Source organism: Mus caroli, chromosome 10 (genome assembly GCF_900094665.2).
Source record: "Mus caroli chromosome 10, CAROLI_EIJ_v1.1, whole genome shotgun sequence".
Classification (NCBI taxonomy): domain Eukaryota; kingdom Metazoa; phylum Chordata; class Mammalia; order Rodentia; family Muridae; genus Mus; species Mus caroli.
The window spans coordinates 55970705-55984538 of NC_034579.1; the positions used below are offsets into that span (position 1 = coordinate 55970705).

At 50.3% G+C, this 13834-nt stretch overlaps 2 protein-coding genes across 3 annotated transcripts in view; one reads left to right on the forward strand and one right to left on the reverse strand.

Annotated features, from left to right (window-relative positions):
* Window positions 1–429: 429 nt before the first annotated feature.
* LOC110303260 lies at window positions 430–2669 on the reverse strand. Its single transcript, XM_021174313.1, has one exon. It carries the CDS (start codon window positions 1807–1809, stop codon window positions 1219–1221), a length of 591 nt encoding a protein of 196 aa, XP_021029972.1. The 5' UTR covers window positions 1810–2669; the 3' UTR covers window positions 430–1218.
* Lrrc20 (leucine rich repeat containing 20) overlaps window positions 1540–13834 on the forward strand; it is a 105774-nt gene continuing 93479 nt past the window's right edge. Inside the window, exons 1-2 of one of the 2 annotated variants that reach the window (XM_021174314.2) lie at window positions 1540–1637; window positions 8379–8526. In XM_021174314.2, the coding sequence (XP_021029973.1) occupies window positions 8445–8526 (82 nt within the window). In that variant the 5' untranslated portion in view covers window positions 1540–1637; window positions 8379–8444. The remainder of the gene's footprint in view (window positions 1638–8378; window positions 8527–13834) is intronic. The other variant, XM_021174315.2, reaches the window with a different exon arrangement.

Sequence of the window (13834 nt, forward strand, 5' to 3'; positions counted from 1 at the left end):
CTTTAATCCCAGCACTCGGGAGGCAGAGGCAGGTGGATTTCTGAGTTCGAGGCCAGCCTGGTCTACAAAGTGAGTGCCAGGACAGCCAGGGCTATACAGAGAAACCTTGTCAGGACGTTATATCCCTAATGGGAGGTGTTGGGTTATGAGTAGTTTATTGCTTAGTCTGGTAGGGAGGGGCCTAGTGAACCTGGTCAGTTTCAGGGACTTCCTGAAGCTAATTTGAGTTTGTTTACCTTCTTCTTTAAGGAGGTTCCCAAAGCTATTTTAAGTGGCTTATTGCTTAAGGAGCTTCCTACAGGATGCAGTGTTTTTGGAAACTGTTACACAACAGGCGGTCTGTGAAGTGGCTATCTTTTAGAAGCTGTGGTTCTGGTGGCTAGTCTGGCGGCCGTGAAAACAAATTACTGAAAAGAACAGCAGCATCTTTTGCTAGTATGATTTACTAACTAGAACTTTAGTGATACAAAAGGGTTGGGTTAAAATGTTGCAGGTCCAGAGCCAGACTATTTTGTGGCATCTTTACGTCCTTTAACAACTACTGATAGCTCTGCCCTCTACTTGGCTTAACATCTTTGTAACTATCCAGTAAGTCATTTAGAGTGCAAGAACAGATCCCTAGTTTCCAATCAACCTAAGGGCTAAGAATGCTCTCAGACTAGCATCTGGGGCCTATAGCTGAGATCTTTTTCTCCTTTGCTGTAGCCTGTTTACCTGATATCCTCACCAATACAATTGAAAAGTGCCTTGTTTTTATGTTTTTCTTTGTTCTTCATTAAGAGGCTGGAGAGACAGCTAGACCGTTCCTTTGCAAGGATCGTCCAATCATGTACAGGATGGTTCATAGCTGTTTGCAACTCCAATCCCAGGAGATTTGACCTCTCTTTTGGCCTCTGAGGACACCAGACACATAGGTGGTGCACAAATACACACGCGGGCAAACACGCATAAAATAATTTAAAAAAAAGCACAAAATATTTCACAATTTTATCAAACTGTTACCATATTGGGACATGGAATAACCTGTATTTGTGTTCCCGGGCTAGGGCCGCTCCTATTTGGCTCTAGGATAAGCCATCTCTGATTCCCTTTGAGGTGAGAGTTGTGTTTTTGCGTCGCAGCAGCGCTGGACTCCACAGTCCCTTCATCAGTTCTCACAGTGACCCGTGAAGCAGGTAGACTTTAGTTCCATGTTTATTCTGCTCTGGAGAGATGAAGTTACAGTGCGGCTTCAATTAGCGTTTCTTTGCGTTTTTCAAAGTTCCCCGATCTGCTGAACCCGGGCTCATCCGCGGAATTAAAAACAAAACAAAATCCAGCCTGGAGAAGCATCCTATACAAGAAGATGCAGGGGCCCGCCCCTAGCGCGCTGGCTTTGCCGACTCCACACAAAGCGGTTCCTCCCTTGGTTCCCGAGCGCGCAGGAGGAGTTGCGCGCTGATTGGTGTGCGCGGGCGGAGCGCTGGCCCCTCCCCGCCCTGGGTCGTATCTTGGTGTCACTATTGGCTGAGCGGCCGTGCGCGCTGAGCTCCATGCCCCTTTGGCTCCGCCCCTCGGGCTCAGAACTTGCACCGGGTGCTGTCGGTCGCCGCGGGAGCGTGAGTGCTGGGCGCTGGGCTCTAGGACGCATTGTCGCCGTAAGTGCTGCCTCCAGCGGCCCACAGGCTTCGCGCCGCGCTGAATAACGGTGGCCAGAGGCCGAGCGTGGCAGGGGCAGAAGGGAAAGCACTGGGCTTGGCCGTGTCCCTTCCCCTCCCCCAGCACACCTGGTAGCACCGAGTCATGGCTCGGGCGGTGCCCAGAGGTCATGGACTATCGCTTGCGGTAGTGGGAGGCTCGTGGTTAGAGCTCTCGGACAGCCCGGCTTCCGTCTCCCCAGTGAGACGCCCTTGCCCACCGGGAGAGGCAGCTGCGCATGTCACTTGGGAGTGTGCCTCTCCGCCCCTGGCAGCGTGGGACGCCCCCGGCCTCTGCGATCACCAGCGTCCCCCTCTGCTTGCTCCATTTGTCCCAGTTCCTGTCTGCCAGGCCAGCGCGAGGCTGGAGACGAGCAGCCACTGGCTGTGAGAATGGGGTCCAGGGATCCTGTCCTTGGTCACTGTGTACTGTCGGTACAGTCTAAGGATGCTCACGCGGGGCTCCCCAACTCTAAAGCTGAGCTGCGAAACCAGGCGCCAACGCGTCCAGCTCATTGCCCCAGCGGGCTCTTTCCCCTGGGTGAGAAAGTGGGTCAACTCTGCTCTGGTCTCGAGTGGACCTTTGGGACTGTTGGGGCGCGATTAGCATTGTGCCCCTTACCTCGCCACATCAGCTCTTGGCTTCGGCAGGGTCCCGAAGTCTGTCTGGAGCCAGCGGTGGGGCAGCTCGTGCGCATGGCTGCGGAGGCTCCGGTTGCCCCGCAGAGAGGCTGCCAGGCTCTAAAGTTCCCAGTTGACCACAACAGTAACTAAATATAGGACCAGCTGGTGCGGCCGGAGTGTCGCAGTGGCTCCTTTGCAGAGATCTTAGGGCTGCAGATAATGAAGTTGAGTTCTGACCCTTAAAGACTGGGTCATTGCCATGGCCAAGGTTTAACTACCCCAGCCCCAAGTTTGGAATTTAGGCGAGATCAGTTTCAGATCTGCCAGAGAAATTATACAGTGTTCACAATCATAGCTTCCTCAAAGCAGAATAGCACACTCACCTTCAATTTATTATATGCAAACTTCCGGTCTGTCCTTGTTTGATGACCTATTGGTTGGTCCTGGTTTAATGTAGGAAGCCCTTAATGGTTTGCAGAGTCTTTTCTTAGAAGTGATTTATTCAGTTAATTTTTATTAACAGTTTCATTGAGGAAGGTGATGTTTCCATCTCACAACTGGGGCTGCCCCACAACATTGAGAACTTTCCAGAATTCTGCTTGGATTAGTTAGGCTCCTCAGGAAGGCCTCCAGAGGTCTGGAACAGACCGCAGGCCTTCTCTGTGGCTTGTCTTTATCTACCTGTTGCTGGCACCCTATGGGCCCTTCTTCTGGGGTCATGCCACAGGCCTCACCCCCAGGCTGTGCAGGCCTATAACTGGTTCATTTTGTCTCCCAGTGGGAAGCTTGTATCATCGGGCATGTCCAGCCTGTGGGCCTGGTTTGTCCCAGGAGAGCTATGAGTGCAGCTTAATAGACATGCAATTTAAAAATGCTGTGTTGCAGTATCATTCTAGTCCACACCCGATCTCTCTCTCTTTATTGTCCAGCATGGCTTTTATAGATGGTGACCAGAAGATTTCAAATTTAAACATATCCTGGGGCTGTGTTACAAACTGGTGGGTGGCAGGAGGGCACAGGTGAGTTGTCTTGTTCTGTAGCTCAGGCTGACCTGGAACTTGGGGTCCTCCTGTTTCAGTTTTCCTTGTGCTGGGGTTATAGGTATTTGCCACTGTGTCAAGTTTCTTTGAAAATTTCTGAGTCTCCCCTATCCAGAGTCTGGGATAGGTGGCACTGCTTTTACGGGAGCAGCTCGGGCCCATGTGGGCCCATAGCTCCTGTTTCTCCCTGACTCTCTGCCACCACCATCCTTATGTGGCGGATTGACTGGATTCCTGCTTCTAGGAGCCTAGAACCTAGACCTCTGGGGCCGGCCTGGGATCTGTGGATTGTTCTGGTTGCAGAGGGGTGCCCAGTGCCTTGATTGTCCAAAGAGTGCTGATGTGCGTGCGGGCAGCTTGTGAATGGGCTCAGATCGTTTATGTAGATGTGGGGGCAGCCCACAGCCTGGTCTCTTGTTTGACATGGACAATTGTCTGTTCCTCTTTTTAAAACATACAAAAGAAAAAGAGAATGCCTTGTGTCCTATCTCATCCTTCCCACCCCACACCAGTGCTGGGATTAAATAAATGCAAGGCCATGAGAAAGCTCTCATTATGTTGATCTTAAAGTCATTTCTATAGTTCGGACAGGTCTTGAACTACGATTCTCTTGCTTCAGGATGACAGGCCTATGCCACCAGCCCCAGCAAGAACAGCTCGTGCTTTTCTCCCCAGCCTTAGCTTCTATTAGATATTAAGTAAGTCCCCATAGGTTAATTGACTGGTTAGATCCCGAACAGGTACAGCCTTTGGGGCCGAAGGAGCCACCAAACAGTTGGATAGTTTCCCTTTGGCCTTTGGTGGGGCCAGGAGTCCACTCCAGCCTCAAGTTTGTTCTCCCTGAGCTCTGGAGCCCTGCCACCCTCTCTGGTCCCTGTACTGAGTGCCCTGTTTCCCTGGAGAGGCAGAAGGAGATGGAATAGCAGAAAAAGCCCCTGGCTAAGGAATCCGAGAGTTGGGGAGTCTGGGCGGGGGTTATGTGTGTGGAGGGCAGCTCTGTTTCCATCCAGCTGGTTGTTCTGCCTTCTTGGTTCTGCAGTTTCTCAGTTTGTGAAGGAGTTAAGGTAAATCCCCTGAGGGGCCAGTGAGATGGTTCTCTGGGTAAAAGCTGGTGATGAGCTGAGTTTGATCCAAGAATCTACAGTAGAGAGGACGACACCCCCTGCAAAGTTGTCCTCTTACCTCCAAATGTGCCTCACAGTATGCTTATGCCTGTATTCATGAATGCGCACGTGCACACACATATATGTATGCATTCTTTCTCTCTCTTTCTTCCTCTCTCTCTCTCTCTCTCTCATACACACACACACACACGCACACACACACACACACACACACACACGCCTGTGCCTGTATTCACACTCCCACACATGCACATGCCTACGCATGCACACATGCACATACACATACTAATAAATAAAATTTAAAAAAGACAAATGAGTCAGCCCAATTTCAACAGCACTAATTCAGGCCTAGGAATTTGAGCTAAGAGAGTGCATATTTCAGGTGGTGGGGTCCCATTTGCCATGCCCCCCACCCCCCATAAATCACTGACCCATGTTCTGTAGACTATTTAGGCATGTGAATTTAGGATCCTATTCAAGTTGGACTTGTAGACATGTTGAAACTTGGACTTGCATTAGATTTGAAACCCAAATGGTGTGTGTTGACCATGAAGAGAAGCATCCATGGTGGATGCGCCACAGCCAGTGGGGGAGGGGAGGGGCGAGGGGAGGCTAGAAAGATTTTTCTTTTCTTTTTTTTTTTTTAAGATTTATTTATTATATGTAAGTACACTGTAGCTGTCTCCAGACACTCCAGAAGAGGGCGCCAGATCTCGTTACGGATGGTTGTGAGCCACCATGTGGTTGCTGGGATTTGAACTCTGGACCTTCGGAAGAGCAGTCGGGTGCTCTTACCCACTGAGCCATCTCACCAGCCCTCTTTTGTTTGTTTTTGAGACAGGGTCTCTATATTATGTAGTAGCTCTGGCTGTCTTGAAACTCACTGTGTGGTTCAGAGCAAGCCAGCCTTGAACTCCCCAGTCCTGGCGTTTAGCTGTGTGCCACCATGCCCAGCTAGGGAGAGACATTTTGAAGCTCACAAACAACCCAAGTGACTTGTGCTTAGTCACTAAGTACCCTTGGAGCTCAGAGGGAGGAGGGACTGCCAAGGCGAGGTGGGTCGGCCAAGGCAAAGAGGGAGTGATCAGGGGACAGGTCCTGGGAGTGGAGAGATGGGATCCTTACTCATTTCTCAAGGATGAGTTCTCACGAGGTGTTTGTTCAGAGTCCTGTGGTTATCCGTGCAAGATTCATCGCCGGTGTCACACCTGCACGTGACACACATTCCTGTACCTTCTCGGCTGGCTTTTGGTGAGGGTTTATGAGGCTCATGTCTGTGGTACAGTCAGATGCTACTAGGCTCAGTGTGGTGAGACCTCCTCCGGCTCCACCCAGCTTCTCGGTGGTAGAGTTGGATTTCTGTCGGTAACCATCGCCAGTGTGTTCTGGGCTTTCGGTGTCAGCCTCCCAGTGGGACACACACATGCTGAGCACCTTTGGCCTCCTGGGCTTGACCTTACCTGCCCTGTTTGGCCAGCTCTGAACACTGTCCTCACACCTCTTCTTTCTGTCCCTGCTCTTTTGCCTCTGGTCCCTGACTCTGATCAGGGTAGTTTGCTGACACTCCCTTAGTGGCTCCTGAGTTTAGGACTAGGGACAGGGCCAGGAGAGACAGAGGAGAGAAGAGGGCCTCAGGTGCTGCCTGTGAGTTCCTCCTTTAGTGTGGTATTGCTAGTGGAGATTTAGGTGAGTTTAGGAGGCAAACACTAGAACCACCAAGTGTGGAGCGATGCAGACCGGATTGTGGCCCTTGTTTGTGCCTTGGTTTCTTTCCCTGTAATAACAGGGTCTTGGTTACTTTTATGTCTTTTTCATTTCCTTATTGATTTATCTATTTATTTAGTGATTGTCATGTTAGCCCAAGCTGGCCTTGAATTTATTCTGTTGCCAAGGATGACCTTGAAATTAAAAAAAAAAAAGATTTCTTCATTTATTTTATGTGAATACACTGTAGCTGTCTTCAGACACACCAGAAGAGGGCATCAGATCCCATTACAGATGGTTATGAGCAACCATGTGGTTGCTGGGAATTAAACTCAGGACCTCTGGAAGAGCAGTCAGTGCTCTTAACCACTGAGCCATCTCTCTAGTCCGACCTTGAAATTCTAATCTCAAACTTCTTAATACTGGGATAACAGGCACATCTCACCATGTCTGGTTTATCCTGTGCTAGGAATTGAACCCAGGACTTTTGAGAATGCTTGGTAAGCATTTTACCAGCTAAGCTACATCCCCAGCCTATTTTCCCATTTTTAAAAAATGTATATGGTATTTTGCCTACATGTATATATATCTGTGCACCACATGCATGTCTGGCTCTTGGTGCCTTCAGAAGCCAAAAGAGTATGCTTATGCTTGTGAGCTACCATGCAGGTACTGGGAATTGGACTCTGGTCTTGTAGAAGAGCAGCCAGTGCTCCTAAGTGCTGAGCCATCTCCCCACCCCTTCTTTAAGCATCTTCTCCCCAGTGATCCAGTTCCCCTTCTGTCTTAGGGTTTTACTGTTGCGGACAAAACACCAGGACTAAAAAGCAAATTAGGGAGGAAAGGGTTTATTTGGCTTACACTTCCAGATCATTGGAGGAAGTCAGGGCAGGAACTAAAGCAGGGCTGGAACCTGGAGGCAGGAGCTGATGCAGAGACCATGGAGGGTGCTGCTTGCTGGATTGCTTCCCTGACTTCCTCAGCTAGCGCACTCTCTCCCTCTCCCTCTCCCTCTCCCTCTCCCTCTCCCTCTCCCTCTCCCTCTCCCTCTCCCTCTCCCTCAAAGATTTACTTATTTTATGTATATGGGTACACTGTAGCTGTACTATTGTGAACCATCATGTGGTTGCTGAGAATGAAGGTTGCTCGCTCCAGTTGGCCCTGCTCGCTCCGGCCTAAAGATTTTTTAATTTATTATTATAGCTGAGTACAGTGTAGCTGTCTTCAGACACACCAGAAGAGGGCGTCAGATCGCATTACAGATGGTTGTGAGCCACCATGTGGTTGCTGGGATTTGAACTCAGGACCTTTGGAAGAGCAGTGCTCTTAACCGCTGAGCCATCTCTCCAGCCCCCTCAGCCTGCTTTCTTTTTGGTTTTTCGACTCAGCCTGCTTTCTTAAAGAACCTGAGATCACCAGCCCAGAGGTGGTACTACCCAGCCTGGGCTGGGCTTTCTCACTAGTTGAGAAAATGCCTTATAGCTGGATCTCATGGAGGTTTTCCTCAGCTGAGACTCTAACATGTGCCAAGTTGACACACAAGACCAGCCAGTACATCTTCTCATTTCCAGCCAGCCCTCCCTCTTCTTTGCTTGCAGATAAACTCCGAAGGAAGCTGAGGGTGAGGCAACTAACCTTTCCTCTCATCCGACATACAGGTAGGGTCTTCCTAGAGACCACCCACCCGCAGGCTCCAAGGTCCATTTGTCTTGACACCATGTTTCCTGCTGGTAAATGGGCGCGGTCAGCAGGATGGCTGGCCTCGTTGTGTTGATTGAGCCCTGGCTAGGAGGCCACAGAATAGACAGGTGTCTTCCCAGTAGATAGCTGGACCTAGTTTCTTCCCAACACCTTGCTCCACCTGTTGAGTCACAGGCCATTTGAGTCCTCCTGTCTGCCTGGCCACTGGTTTAAGTTCTGTGTATGGTGAGGTCAGATGTATATGGTGAGGTCACTCGGGTTGATCCTCTCAGGAAAGTGGTAAAGTCAGCTGCCCTCCCCCTCTGGGTGACAGAGCGGAGCAGCATCTGCACAGGCTAAGCTGGGTGTAGCCTGGGCTCAGGAGGACGAAGAAGAGGAGGAGCAGAGGGAGGTGATGAAAGGCCTAGGGATGTCCTTGTAGCTTCTTGACAGCCTGCATTCCTAGGGAGGAGAATATTGTTCACGGGACCCTGGCAGGTGGGTGCTTCATGGTCCTGTGTCTTTCCCAGGCACAGACCCCCCCTTTGTGAGTCGCAGACCGGCCTGAAGGCTGGGAGCCGAACACCCACGTCTGCATGCTGAGGAAGATGGGGGAGGCCGTGGCCAGAGTTGCAAGGAAGGTCAACGAGACTGTGGAAAGCGGCTCAGATACCCTGGGTAAGTGAGGCCTGGCTTTTCTACTCTGTGGCTGGTTTGTGAACTCAAGAGATGGCTCAGAAAGAGATGAAGGGGACATACGTGTGTGGCCAGGAGGACAAATGTGCCATGGAACTTTCATACAATTGTGGTGGCTGTAGGTAGTGTGTGTCCCATCTTACACTTTGGTCTTTGGTGTTTATTTGTTTGTTTGTTTGGATTTGTGGGGTTTTGTTGTTGTTGTTGTTTTTTTTGAGACAAGGGTTTATCTGTGTAGCCCTGGCTGTCTTGTAACTCACTCTGTAGACCAGGCTGGCCTCGAACTCAGAAATCCGCCTGCCTCTGCCTCCCCAGTACCGGGATTAAAGATGTGTGCCACCACTGCCCAGCCTAGACTTTGTTCTTGTTTTGGGTCCTAGTCAGAGAAATTGGGAGAGTGCTGAGCTGTGGATCCTCCTTGCTTGGACAACTTCAGTGACCTCTGTGTGTGTGCCCTTGAACTGCCTCAATACATCAATCTGGACACGCATGAGTCGCCCCATGTTGGGTGCCTCTTGAGATGGACTAGCCTGTGTGGGCTTTGGAGTTCACCCAGTTGGAAGGCACCTTCACGCTCCACTGTTGTGACATGCATTAAAAAAAAATTGAATGGATCTAGCGTTCTAGCCTTTTACTTACACTGAGATGCCAAGCATTTAAGCAAGCTGTCCATCTAGTTGAGTTCTGTAGATGTGAATGACAGGAGGGGCCAGGGAGACCAAACAATTATCTCTGTGTATGTATGTCTTTGTGTGTGCCTGTGTGAATGTGAATAATTTGTGTTTGAATAGTGCTCGTGTGTTCTGTATATACACGAGTGTGTGTGTGTGTGTGCTTGTGTGCTTGTGCACATGTGTATGAATTCACAGGAATTCAGAGGAATATCAGTGCCACTGAAGAGACCCAGGCATGCTGGCACCTTATGGGAACCCAGATGACTAGAGCACATCTTTGCCTTGGGGATGACAGTGCATGCGGCTGAGGTGGGCATGGGCTGTGGGGAGGGATTTTCCAGGCATGTAGGGGTGTGTGTGCATGTTTGTGTGTTTTTGTAACAAGGAAGTGTTTTGGTAGTGTTTATCGTTGGAGCAGAGACCCAGCTGTGAGCTCCCCTGCAGGTGTGTCTGGAATGCAGGTTCTGAGTCAGAGCATGACAGGGAGTAGAGAGGCAGTCAGCCTTCCCATAGGCTTGGTCACTGCTTCTTCCAGGAAGCCCTCAGTTTTATCGCATCCCACCCTTCCTCCCTCACTCCCTCCTCTGTAGTCACCCATTAGAGGGTAGGAACACCATGGCCCTTTTTCACCAAGTATCTGGCTGGAGTGGAGTGTTATGCTATAGGGGCCAGACTGGCCTTGAACTCACAGCACTATATGTGCCTGTCTCTACCCACTGAGTGCTGGTGTTAAAGGTGTGTGGCACCATGCGCAGCTGGCTGTGTGGTCTTCTGCGACCTGCCCTCTGAACCTAGCATGGCATTAGGCACCATGCTGGTATGTGGAGGGTTTGCTGAGCTGGGTCAGTGGATGACAGGTTGTCAGGAAGTGGAAAGGTTTCTGCTGGTTTTGGAGGGAGCCTCAGGCACAGCTGTGAACTGTGGGCCTCTGTAGAATTCTGGAGTCACCCCCAGCTTACAAGACTCAGCTTGGCTTTGGGCTTTTGGGTCCTGGATGTGAATCTCCACTCTGACACCTACCAGCTTGGCATCTTAGCAGGTCACCTACCCTAAGGTGGGGATGGTGATTGTGTCCTGATGTCAGGGTGGTTAGGGACAATTACATCTGTCACTTGTTTGAGATGCAGGAAGCTCGATAATCGGCAGCTATTATTTTTAATTTTTCTCTCACACCCAGAGGTGGAGGGGGAGGCTAAGTCCTCAGTGGTACAAACACACCTCCACAGGTGCCAGTTATCCGGGTGACACAGGTCCACTTCACATTCCCTCTGAGAGGACCAGTTCAGTACAAGTTGGCAAGGTCTCTCTAAGGTGACAGGGCTAGAGGGACCCGGGCAGCTCCTTCTCATCCAGAACTGGATGTGTGGGACATAATAGTCTGTGAGCGTGCTTCCCCCAGGGGAGAGCCACAGAGAAATGAACTCTGACCCCAGATGCTTCTAAGTGGAAGCATCCTCTGTGAAAGAAGGGACTGGATGGAGCTGACCGTGAGAGTCCCCTGCTGAGTTACAATTGTCACCTCAGCTTTCAGGAGGTGTTGTTGAGGGGTGAACCCCCCCCCAAACACCATGTTGTGAAATCTGGAACTCCAAGAAGGCCAGCATGTGTCCAGCGGTCAGGGGCAGAGGTCAGCGAGCGAGCATGAGTGGGGTCTGTAGGGTCCATGCCCACCAAGAAGCCCAAGGCAGGCTTCCAGCCACCCTGCCAGACCCCTGCAGTGCCTGGGATTGGAGCCCGTGCTTGGGCACCGGAGCCAAGGCCCTCTCTGTACAACACCTTGGAGTAAGGTGATAGCTAGTGATTGCCAGGATTCTGAGGGCAGCAAGGTGCCAGTCAGTGTGGGAGAGCCCATGGCCATGACGGTCCTGCTGAAGCCAGAGGCTTTCCTGTGGTGCGAACTGGGCCTTTAAAGTCAAGGTTGGATTGTCCGTGCCTTCTCATCCCTTTAGTGAGCATAGAAGCAAAGTGTGACACCTGGACACTGAGCTCCCTATAAGTCTGCCTTTTGGAGGGTGACCTGACCAGGCTCAAACAGTCTGAAGGATCTGGGCTTTAGGAAGTGTCCATATATTGAGCACCTACTGTGTGTCACCTGTCTGGAAAACCAAAACCAAAACCAAAACCAAAAACACAAGGCCTGGTTAGATGGCTCAGTGTATAAAGATGCTCGCTTCCAGTCCAAGGATCCAAGCTTAATCCTTAGAACCTACACAGCAGGAAAGAACCAGGTCCTATAGATTGTCCTCAGACCTGACATTTGGGTGTATACACACACACACACACACACACACACACACACACACACACACACTATACATATTCCAGACCCTGGTCTGGAAGGGAAACTGCACTCTGTGGTTTTTGCAGAAATCCACAGCAGGACTTGAACTTGAAGGTCTCTTGCATCAGGCTCTGAAGTCGCTCCCAGGCCTGGCTTTATTCTGATGGTTTGACACTGTCCATCACTTTTCTGGGACAGGCTGTTTTCAGATGCAAGCCTGTTGTCCACTAATGCTGGATTGCCGTGGCTGTCCTGGGTGGGCTCCATGCAGTTTTAGACCCTGGCCTAAGCAGCAGAGCTTTGGCGCTGTGTCCTCTCAGGGGTTGCCTTGGCCCCTGTCAAATACCTGCATAACCGGTAACAGGCGTCTGTTTACTTCTCTGCCTTAAGGCTTTCTGGGCTTTAGGGAAAATGACCACTGAAACCCAAGGTGTGAACAGGCCTTTCAGGGCAGTGGTGGCACCTGACTTTAAATCCCGGAACTTCAGAGGCAGAGCCAGGCAGATGGCAGGTTTCTTGAGTTTGAGACTACAGAGTGAGTTCCAGGACAGCCAGGGCTACTCAGAGAAACCCTGTCTTGAATAGCCAACCAACTAACTAACTAACTAACTAATTAAGTCAAACAAAAAACAAAACAAAGGTTAGACTTGGGATAAGTCAGCTGGTGAAGCGGTTGCTCTAAGACCACAAAGCGCTATGGTGTCGCGTGTCTCTAATCTCATTGCTGGTGGGGCTGAATGCAAGCGTAATCACATCACGTCACCTGGCTTTCATTTTGGAAGTGAGATTTTTATAGATCGGGGGCTAGGCCATCAGATTCAGTCCAAATGACGGTGAGAAGGTCCAAGTTGAGTCTGTAAAAGCAAGGTGGATGCCGGATTTGGTGATGCACACCTTTAATCTCAGCGCTAGGGAGGCCAAGGCAGGCAGATCTCTGTGAGCTGATGTCTAGCCTGGTCTGCAGAGCTGGCTCAGGCTAGCCAGGGGTATATTGTCTCCAAATAAAAATAATGTTGAAAAATGGTTGAGGTAGACATTCCAAGATAGTTCTCCTCTGGCCTCTACATGCACACTCCTGGGCAAGTACACACACACACACACACACATACACACACATTAGCTTCCCCCTTAGCACAACCTTTTGCTGAAGGTCACATACTTAAAAAAACCCCAGTTCTCTGCAGGGACATGGCCTCAGCTCAGTACCTCGCTAGGCTCAGAGCACCTGTCCTCCCACCCCAGGGTAGAGCAGTGTCAGCCCCTCCCGCCGTCCTGCCTCCCCAGTCTCTGTTCACTATGTACTTGTGTGAGCACTTTGCCAATCCTGACTCATTTAACTGCCTTGAGAACTTTGTGATGTTAAAATCCTGTTTTAAAGATGACAAAACAGACTTGAGTGTTTTTAAAGGGCAGTCTATTCCCTTTGTGAGACTGTTTTTTGTTTGTTTGTTTGTTTAAATTTTGTGCCAGGGTGTCACCATGTAACGCAGACTTACTACATCAAACACACTGACCCCCAAACTCATTCTGTAGCCTAGGCTAGCTTTGACCTCACTGGATGGCCCAAGCTGGCCCTGAGCTTATGGTGACCTTCCTACCTCAGCCTTTCAAACACCGGCAATTCAAGCATGTATCACATCACACTGTGGGAATTTTACAGACCTGGAGCTAGGCACAGTGTGTGGGTGACTCTGTTGATCCGGGTGAGTGGAGGTCAAACCCCAGTTCATCCAGCCCTGTGTGCTTCAGAGCCTCACATGGTAAACACCCTGTGCCCTGTGAGGGGGCAGGAGCTGAGTAGCTGGAGTTTGCCCTAGCCTGTCTCCTCTTATGTCTCAGAAACACCACCTCGAGCCCACCTTTTCCTTTGCTTTCATTCCTTTGCAAGGAATCACTATGTAGTCTTTTTTTTTTAAAAATTCTGTGAGGTCGGGCATGGTGGTGCACGCCTTTGATCCCAGCCCTCGGGAGGCAGAGGCAGGCGGATTTCTGAGTTCGAGGCCAGCTTGGTCTACAAAGTGAGTTACAGGACAGCCAGGGCTACACAGAGAAACCCTTCCTCAAACCCCCCCCCCCCAATTCTGTGTGTAAGTGCTCTATCTGCATGTACACCTGCATCCCAGAAGAGGGCTCCAGATCGCATTACAGATGGTAGTGAGCCACCAATTGGTTGCTGTGGCTTGAACTCAGGACCTTTGGAAGAACAGACTTATGCTTTTTTTTTTTTTTTTTTTAAGATTTATTTATTTATTTAATGTATGTGAGTACACTGTAGCTGTACAAATAGATGGTTATGAGCCTTCATGTGGTTGTCGGGAATTGAATTTAGGACCTC

Bases quoted from the DNA above. Each gene is read 5' to 3' on its own strand.
- LOC110303260 (XM_021174313.1), bottom strand. From the start codon at position 1,809: ATGACCTCTGGGCACCGCCCGAGCCATGACTCGGTGCTACCAGGTGTG.